We start from the raw sequence: 8,596 nt of genomic DNA, 5'->3' as shown, positions 1-8,596 counted from the left end.
GCGGGCGCCAGGCGTAGTGGGGAAGGCGGGGGTGGGGGAGGGAGCCGAGGGGAGGGCGCGGGCCGGAGGAGGGGCGGACCCGCCCGCTCCGCCCGCCGCGCGGAGCCGAGCCGAGCGGCCAGGGCTGGGCGCGACCCCGGCCAGCGGCGGCACAGAAAGCAGGCGGAGGCGCGGGCCATGCTGCGGCTGGCGCTCGCCGGGGCCCGAGCCATCGTGGACATGTCGTACTCCCGCCACTTCCTGGATTTCCAGGGCTCGGCCATCCCCCGCGCCATGCAGAAGCTGGTGGTGACCCGGCTGAGCCCCAACTTCCGCGAGGCCGTCACCCTGCGCTGGGACTGCCCGGTGCCACTCCCCGGGGACGGAGACCTCCTCGTCCGGAACCGGTGAGCCCGGCGCGCGCCCCCCGCCCCGGCTCCGGCCCGGGCCCCGGCCCCGGCCAGCGCTGCGCAGCTCCCGGGCTGTCCCGCGCCCGCCTGCGTCCCCACACCCGGCGCGCTCTCGGGCGCACAGCCTGACTTTGCGAGATCCCGGGAAGTTGAACCCGCCGCCATCTGGCGAAGGCGAATGTAATGTGACTGTTGCTGGTGTGAATATCCGATGGCACCGAACGTCCTCAAAACTGAGGGTTATTTTAATTTGGGATTCCCCTCCCCTCCCCCAGCCCTCCCTCCTCCCCCTCCCGCTCCCGAAATAAAACCGACGGGACCCAGAAGGGGAGGCTCCCCGCCCTGCCCACCCGCGCGCACCCACGGCTCCTGCGATCGCATAATCTTTAGGGTGGAGCGGGAACAGCCTGGACACAAACCGCGACATTTAGGTAACGTGCTTTGGAGGAAGGAGGCCGGGGACCCGCTGGCTTTTCCCGTTCGCTCCAGGTTGGCAGCCGCCTCGCAATGGCGGAGCCTGTCGTTGGGTGTGTCGGTGTGCGCCTCGCCGGTGCCGTCTGCGTGTTGTCAGTGCTGTGTGACTGTCGTCTGTGCCCTGCAGCGTACCGACGGGCGCGTGGCGCGCGTCCCGGGCGGCTGGGCAGGGGCCGGGGTGGGAGCATGGCTGCATTGGGCCGCACGTTTTGCAGACCTTCGGGTGACACTTGCTCGGGTCGTTGCCCGACCTTTGGACTGTCTTTTCCACCTCCACACCTCCCACCTGAGGGTGTTTCCACCTCACTAATCTTTAGTAACTGCTGAAGCAACAGGAAGGAAGGGACCTCACTCTTCGGAGCCGTGCCCGCGGGTCTGCCGGGTGGGTCCCCTGGCAGCCGGGCTTGCAGGCGGGCCGGTCCCCGTTCCCCCACTCCCTGGGCAAGAGCAGGACTCGCCCGCCCGCTCAGTCCCATCTGAGGGGCTCCAGTGTTGCGTATTTCAGGTTGAATAGTACTTTCGAAGGGAGAAGTAAGTTCTGGTTGTAGCCATGTTGTAAATGGTGTGCTAGGAAGGACCAAGTCCCCTGCGAGGGCTCAAGGACAAAATGCATCTTATCTAAAGAGTTTGAGGTAACGCTTAAGTGTCCGTTTTAGAGATTCATATCAGCCTTCCAAACAAGGCTGGAAGACTTCGGAATTCTCATCATGACATGAAACTTCCGGGGACTTGTTGGAAACGTAGAAATTGAGTGAGCCAAGGGCGGGATTGAGGGGAGGCTGGGCGTGAGGTGGGCACGGGGAGCGCCTTAAACGGTGGGCCGTGTGTGTCCTTTAAAAAGTTTGCACTGATGGAAACTGGGCTGCAGAGGACTTCTTCATCGCGCCGGGAAACGCTAAGACTGTCGAGATCCGGACACGCGTCCTGCCAAGTTAAAAAGAAAGGCGTGTGTGTTCACGCAGAACATACAGAACACACGAGTGATTTGCTGGAAGTCGAGATGAGACTCAGACTGAACAGGCAAAGTTTCACCCAGGCTTTTTTTTTTTTTCGATGCACTACACTGGTGATGGTGAACACTGATGTACACACACCCACGACAGCTTAGAAAAATAATACCTTTTGCAAACAGGGTGTGAAATGGAGAGAGGGAGACTGATCCGGGCAGGCAGGGGAAGGTGTGAAGTTCCAGCGCTCCCAGCAGCAGAGAGGTGGGCCCCCCGCCCGCGCCGTCGTGGAGGCTGCTCCCGCCCGCAGCGCCGGCCGCCCGGCCGCCCGGCCTCCCGGCCTCCAGGGCACCAGCTCCCCCGGTTGTGCCCCCCTTCCCCGCGTTGGGTAACCAGGGCCGGTCCCTGAATTGGGTGGTCGGAGTTCTGGAGCGCCGGCTGCCATGTTGGAAGCTCCTCAATTTGGGTTGCTTTAAGATCCATGCCTCTATCTTCCATCCCCATATGACAAAAATCCCTTTAATATAAACAGTATATTTATATTAAACGCTTGACCTCTAACTTCTACTTTGAAATCCGCAACAGAAGAATGGGGCGAGTTTTCTGCTTGTGGGGAGGGGCGGAACCTTTGCTTCTCCGTCTCCTTACTCTGTTGGAAAATCTGCTCCCACCCCCAAATTGTGGGAAGGTCCTTTATTCTAGCAAACGTTGTCAGTAAGGGTGGCATTTTACCGGTTTTTTTTTTTTTTTTAAGAATAGAGCCTTAGTAATTCGCTGCAGGTTAGTTCATTTTAATCCTAGACCAAATCGCCCCAAACAGTATTAACTGCATGAAAATTTTGTGCAAGAGCTTCTTATTTTTATCGTAATAAAATCTGCTCTGGAATGAATGGATTCAGCCCAAATTCACTTGTTTGGAAAGGTGTTTGGGGGTTTTAGTTGTGCTCCCTCTGACTTTTTTTTTCAGTGGAACCTTTTGCACGTCTCATTCCATTTGAACAGAAAATACAAATTCTTTATTCACGGTGAGGGAAGTGCTTTTTAAGCCAGACATCGATTTAAGATAATCAGGTTTACCATTCAGGAAAGGTGTGAGAAGGCGAGCCTCCAGAATGTGTCACCGGTGTTCCTTTATCCAGTTCTCACCTTCCGGTTTCAAACACAGGAGGACGACCTCGCTTCTCTTCCTGGATGCCCAGCCCGTAGAAAAGAAAAGAAAAAAGGGAGAAAGACACCCTCTGGTTAAGTCAGTTCGCGCGCTATTTTTAGCTTTTTCTGTAAGACAGTGACACATTATTTCGTTTCCAAATATTTCTAACGATTTTCTGCTCAAGTGTAAGATAATGGAGCAAAGAGTTTGTAGGAATGGCAAACAGAAAATGGGGGATGGGGAAGGCGTTTTTGATAAACCGTTTGTTGCTCACGGGAGGGTAACTATTTCTGCTGATTCTCCAGGCCAAGATTTTTTTCCTTCATTCTTCCTTTTCTTTTCTTATTTTTCTTTCTTTCTTTTTTTAAAGGGAAGGTCTGGTTTGGACGACTTTGTCTCCCAGTATTGAAGGCTTTTGCTCTGGACTTGAGTTTTCGGGTTTGGTTTTTTGTTCAGAGAAAAGCCTTTCCCTCCCCTCTGAGGGCTGCCCTGTTTCACAATAAACATGACGAAGGGGTTCATCACTTTTTAGTATAAATAAACCGAGTGACTCTGGAAGGGTATATATTTGGGGAAAGCCCGCACCGCCCCATTCTTTTTCCTGGGGTTCCTCGATTTTAGTCTTTTGAGTGGGTCTGCCCGTCGGACTGCTAGACCCCTGCACTCATTAAAAGCACATATTTGAAATTAAAGGGGGGTACAAGGCGAGGGTCCAGACGCGCGGCTTCACTCTCCTCTTCTTCTCTCTCGCTCGCTCTTCCTGTCCCCTGCTCCCCCTAACCCGGACCCCTTGGCCATTGCGCCTGCTGCTCTTGAACTTGTTTCTAACTGAGCCGAAGGCGCGGTCTCCCGACCCTGGCGCAGCTCTTCCCAAAGCCCAGGTAAGAACCTAGGCGCGTCTGGGCAGTGGCGGGTGCCCACCAGCCGCAGCGGCGACGCAGCGTCAAAGCGGGGGTCCAGGGAGAGGTGGGGATGCGCACCAGGGGCTGGGCGACCCTGGAGAGAACGAGGGGCGCGAAGCCGAGGAGGAACTAGGGATTCCTTCACCAACAAAGCAGGCTCTTTAGAGGGCGGCAGGGTGGGGTGGGGAGACACGAAAAATGGGGGTGCCTTTGAGGCCAAGGTCACGGTCCGGCCGCCAGCGGCTTCTGTCCCGCGGCCTCTGCGCTCCGGCGCGCCGTGTGCTCGGGGCTCCCCTCGCACTTGACCACCCCTGGGCCCGAGCTCCGCTGCCGGTGCGAGCTGGGCGCGCCCGCCTGGACCCCCGCTCGGCCCAGGGAGGCCGAGGTCACGGTCGCGGGCCTAGGCGGCGACCCGCGCAGCCCCAGCCCGCTCCGGGAGTCGGACTCACTGATGGCGTCTGGGTGGTGGCGGTGGAGAGGCCGCGGGGCGGCGGAGGCCGGGCAGTCGGCGGAGGCCGAGCACCTCCGAGGAGAGACACCCCAAGAAGCGCCGGTTTCGGGCGCCCTGCAGGCTCGCCCGGGCGCACCGAGGGCGCCGCAGGGAGTCGGAGACGTGGAGTGGGCGCGCGGCGGGCCCTGCAGTCTCCTGCCACCGCTCCAGCGCTGGCCGGGCTCCACCGCAATGTTTGATTTAGGCTTTTCAGCAAAGCCCCGTGGTAAACTCAAGCTGCCGCGGGTGGGCTGCAGCCACCGCAGCTCCCGGCAGAGCCCCCCAACACGCGCGCATACGCACGCGGGTGCCCTCTCCCCGCCGCTTTCCTCCCGGGCGTGCGCCCTGCTCGGTCCCGCCACCTCTCCCCGGGAAGTTGCCACCAGGGCTCGGGGCGGCAGACGGCGGGGGTTGCGTTTTCCTCCAGCAGCGCCTTCCCGCTCGAAGCCCCCCCAGGGCACGCCCGTTCCGAGGCGGGGGGTGACCCGAGGGGCCAGCTCCCACCGGGGCGTCCCTCCGAGTCCAAGGCAGGGGCTCCCCGCAAGGGAAGGGCCTCTGCGGTTGGGAAGGCAGAAACGCCAGCCGGATGGGGGTGGGGAGGCGGGGGATGAGACGGGAGGGGCGTGGGCCACGGGACGAAGAGAAGGGAGCTGGCGGTCCGCCCTGGCCCCCAGCCTCTACGGCACAGCCCGCCGCTCCCACCCCCGCGGACGCCTCCCTCGAGTTGGCTTTGCGGCCTCGAGCAGGGCACCAAGAGGTGGTCCAGCTGGCCTCTGCCCTGGCAGCCCTCCGTGAGGTGCAGAAGCACGCTCTCAGGAAGCTGGCGTCTTTTTTAAAAAGACTAGGCCTGGAGAGTTGGGTAAATTGAAAGGAAAGGTAGGGGCCCCTCCCCCCTCCAAAAAAATAGACCGTGGGCATCTTGGTATTAAAGGCCAAATGAGAAGCCACCAAAAATCATTATTCCCGCTTCTCGTTACTGTGTGTCACGTATGGGTATGGAATTCTGTAGCGTGTTAGTGAGGCTGCGTGTCTGCTAACCTCTGAAAGCGGCTGGACATGCCCGAAGGAAAGTGTTTCCTGCTTTCTTATTTCTACAGGATGTAGAGAGCTTTCGATGGTGTAGATATACAGGGCACAATCATAAGGGCGCATTTGTAAGTGCAAAGCATTGTCTATAATACAGTGGAAGTGGATCCTTGCATGGGGCAGTTTGGGGTTTATTAAGTTAAATTAAAAGTAAATTATTTTAAAATGGCCTACTTGACCAACTTTCCTCCTGCCACCAGATACCACCACTTTTTCATGGAAATGACATTTTTAGGGTCCTCCGTTACGTGTCTCAGCCACCTCCTGACATCCTTAGGAGACGGCTTTTTTCCTTATGTATCAGGATATTTTTGTTATGAGGTATACTGAGATGAAAAAAAGCTGGTAAAAATACCAGCCTCGCAATTAAATTGACTCTGGATACCAAGTGAAAATAGTCATCTGGTATTAATCAAGTACGTCTCTGCTTCTTGTTGAGGAAAAATATAGTGCCGATTTGCTTTCCTTTTCATCTGGGAAGGACTGTAAAATGTTGGATGTTCCATAAAAATCTCTCTACCCTTATGAGACAATTTTTGTTCAGTTAATCAAAATGCATATTTTCACGCTGGACATAGTTACATCAGAAAGAAAATTTGCTGCAGCCTCGCTCACACTGAAACAACCCCTGCAGTAACGTGTAACAGCCAGTGACCTTGCATGTTACATCAATCTTTAATAATATCATTGTCGTTACTATTATTATCTGAAGTGTTAAATTGTTGCCAGAATCAATACACGTCTACTTCTTTGAATATATTTTATCCCACTGTTGTTTTTAACATCTTTGTTAAGAGGCCAATTAATTTCCAACTCATAGCTCCAGTGAAGTTTGTGTATAAGAGGGCTTCCTAACTTTTTTTTTTCCCTCTTTTGAAAGGGATCGGAGGGGGATAAATGGCATGTGAAATACATAGCTTGCTGTTTAGAGGGATGTGAAATTATTCCTAAACTAATGAAAGAATAAAATACACCAAAACTCTAACAGATCACTGTTGAAATCATACTTGTTTTCTTTTTTTTTTTTTGAACTGAATATCAGGACCGTTTTTTTCAAATTCTATCAGAATATATAGCTTCACCACCCACCACAGTCACCAGAATTAGAGGAATTTTTCTAAGTGGGATAGAAAGGCCTTGATGAAGAAAACATCTGAATGTATTTGTGTCTGTTTTCTTCTAGATTTGTTGGTGTTAATGCATCTGACATAAACTATTCAGCCGGCCGCTATGACCCTTCTGTCAAGACCCCCTTTGACGCAGGTTTCGAAGGTGTGGGCGAGGTGGTGGCCCTGGGCCTCTCCGCCAGTGCCACATTCACAGTTGGCCAGGCTGTGGCTTACATGGCACCCGGCTCTTTTGCCGAGTACACAGTGGTGCCTGCCAGCACGGCCATTCTCGTGCCGGCCATGAAACCCGAGTGTCTCACCCTCCTGGTGAGTGGTACCACAGCCTACATCAGCCTGAAAGAGCTTGGAGAACTATCAGAAGGGAGGAAAGTTCTGGTGACTGCGGCAGCTGGGGGGACCGGCCAGTTTGCCGTCCAGCTTGCAAAGAAGGCCAAGTGCCATGTAATTGGAACTTGCTCTTCTGATGAAAAGTCTGCCTTTCTGAAATCTCTTGGCTGTGATCGTCCCATCAACTATAACGGCGAGCACGTGGGTGCTGTCCTGAAGCAGGAGTACCCCCAAGGTGTGGACGTGGTGTACGAATCTGTCGGGGGAGCCATGTTTGACTTGGCTGTGGATGCCTTGGCTACCAAAGGGCGCTTGATAGTAATTGGGTTTGTCTCTGGCTACCAAACTCCTACTGGCCTGTCCCCTGTGAAAGCAGGAACACTACCAGCCAAACTGCTGAAGAAATCTGCCAGCGTCCGGGGCTTCTTCTTGAACCATTACCTTTCTAAGTATCGAGCCGCCATGGACCACTTGCTTAAGATGTATGCGAGTGGAGAGCTGGTTTGTAAGGTCGACCTTGGAGGTCTGTCTGCAGAGGGCAGGTTTACCGGCCTGGAGTCTGTCTTCCGGGCCGTCGATTATATGTACATGAGAAAAAACACTGGAAAAATTGTTGTTGAATTACCTCACTCTGTCAACAGTAAGCTGTAAAAACAGAACAATGGCATAAATAAAAGGAGAAAGAAAATGGACATTTTATGCCCCAGAATTACTCAAATCAATTTATTTTTAGTTAGTAATGGAGATAATATTTTTTAAAACAAAAGTTCTAATGAATAGATTTCTCTTTCTCTTTATTTCCGTTCTTTTTATTTTTTTTTATTTTTTGCTCCTCCATTGCAAAAAAAAAAAAAAAAAGTGCTAATAAAACTTCCCTCAATGGCACAGAGGTAAAACCTTTACATTCAATTCTTTACTCATGGACGGTCTCATTCCAGATTTTATTGTCCCAGGGAACTAAATTAATTCCTGATGCAAGATCTGATCAAATCAGTATGTCTTCAGCTTGATGAGATTTTAAAATTGGTCTTGAAAATAGTTCATGAGTTCTTTGCTTTGGAAGAGTCTGGTCTGATGCTAGTAAGTTGTTAATAAATGAGAGATATAGCAAAAGTCAGCCATTTCTCAGAGTCCGTATTCTCAGGAAATGGCCCTTCTTTTTCTATAAATCACCAGCCAACTATCTAAATAGAAATTTGGAGGGATTCTCCCTAAACTTGGACTTTGTTATATTATTAGAAAAAAAAATTAAGTGAGCACAGACCTCTTTTAAAGAAGCATCTCTCATTTAATGGCTTTTATGCGCAGTCATCCCAGTGAGGCACGTGTAGGATGGAAAATTTCTCTCTTCCCTTAAGAAGAAAATTAGTGTTGAAAACTTATATAGACAAAAGGCAGGTTTGGGAAAGGGAAACTATAGAGGTTCAGGGGACTTTACAAACTTAATACAGGCATGGGAAAGGGAAAAGGATGTGCTCCATCCACAGCGAGGGTCTACATAACAAAACACGGGCCATACAGGGGAAAGCACTGTAGGTACCTAACAGCACCCTTCATAAGCCTAAGTAGGGTATGTCAAATAGCATCGTGCAAAGTAGGGACCAAAATGATCTAAAATGATTGTGCTTCAGGTTAGAGACTTCTGGAAGGTGTGTGTTATCTCTGATCGTGGAAATAGTACAGCAGCCACCGATGCTCTGT

At 52.7% G+C, this 8,596-nt stretch overlaps 1 protein-coding gene across 1 annotated transcript; it reads left to right on the top strand.

Annotated features, from left to right (window-relative positions):
• Positions 1–79: 79 nt before the first annotated feature.
• Positions 80–7,587, top strand: PTGR3 (prostaglandin reductase 3). The gene is made up of 2 exons (XM_079717257.1): positions 80–386; positions 6,622–7,587. The coding sequence occupies exons 1-2, from the start codon at positions 178–180 to the stop codon at positions 7,544–7,546; spliced, it is 1,134 nt and encodes a 377-aa protein (XP_079573383.1). The 5' UTR covers positions 80–177; the 3' UTR covers positions 7,547–7,587.
• The last annotated feature ends 1,009 nt before the right edge of the window (positions 7,588–8,596 follow it).

This window comes from Hyperoodon ampullatus, assembly GCF_949752795.1.
Source record: "Hyperoodon ampullatus genome assembly, chromosome: 13".
In the NCBI taxonomy this organism is placed as follows: Eukaryota; Metazoa; Chordata; class Mammalia; order Artiodactyla; family Ziphiidae; genus Hyperoodon; species Hyperoodon ampullatus.
The sequence above is the reverse complement of the archived record's forward strand: the minus strand, read 5'-3'. Positions and strand labels throughout refer to the sequence as shown.

Bases quoted from the DNA above. Each gene is read 5' to 3' on its own strand.
- PTGR3 (XM_079717257.1), top strand. From the start codon at position 178: ATGCTGCGGCTGGCGCTCGCCGGGGCCCGAGCCATCGTGGACATGTCG. The intron at 387-6,621 runs GTGAGCCCGGCG...GTTTTCTTCTAG, and splicing joins GACCTCCTCGTCCGGAACCG to ATTTGTTGGTGTTAATGCAT.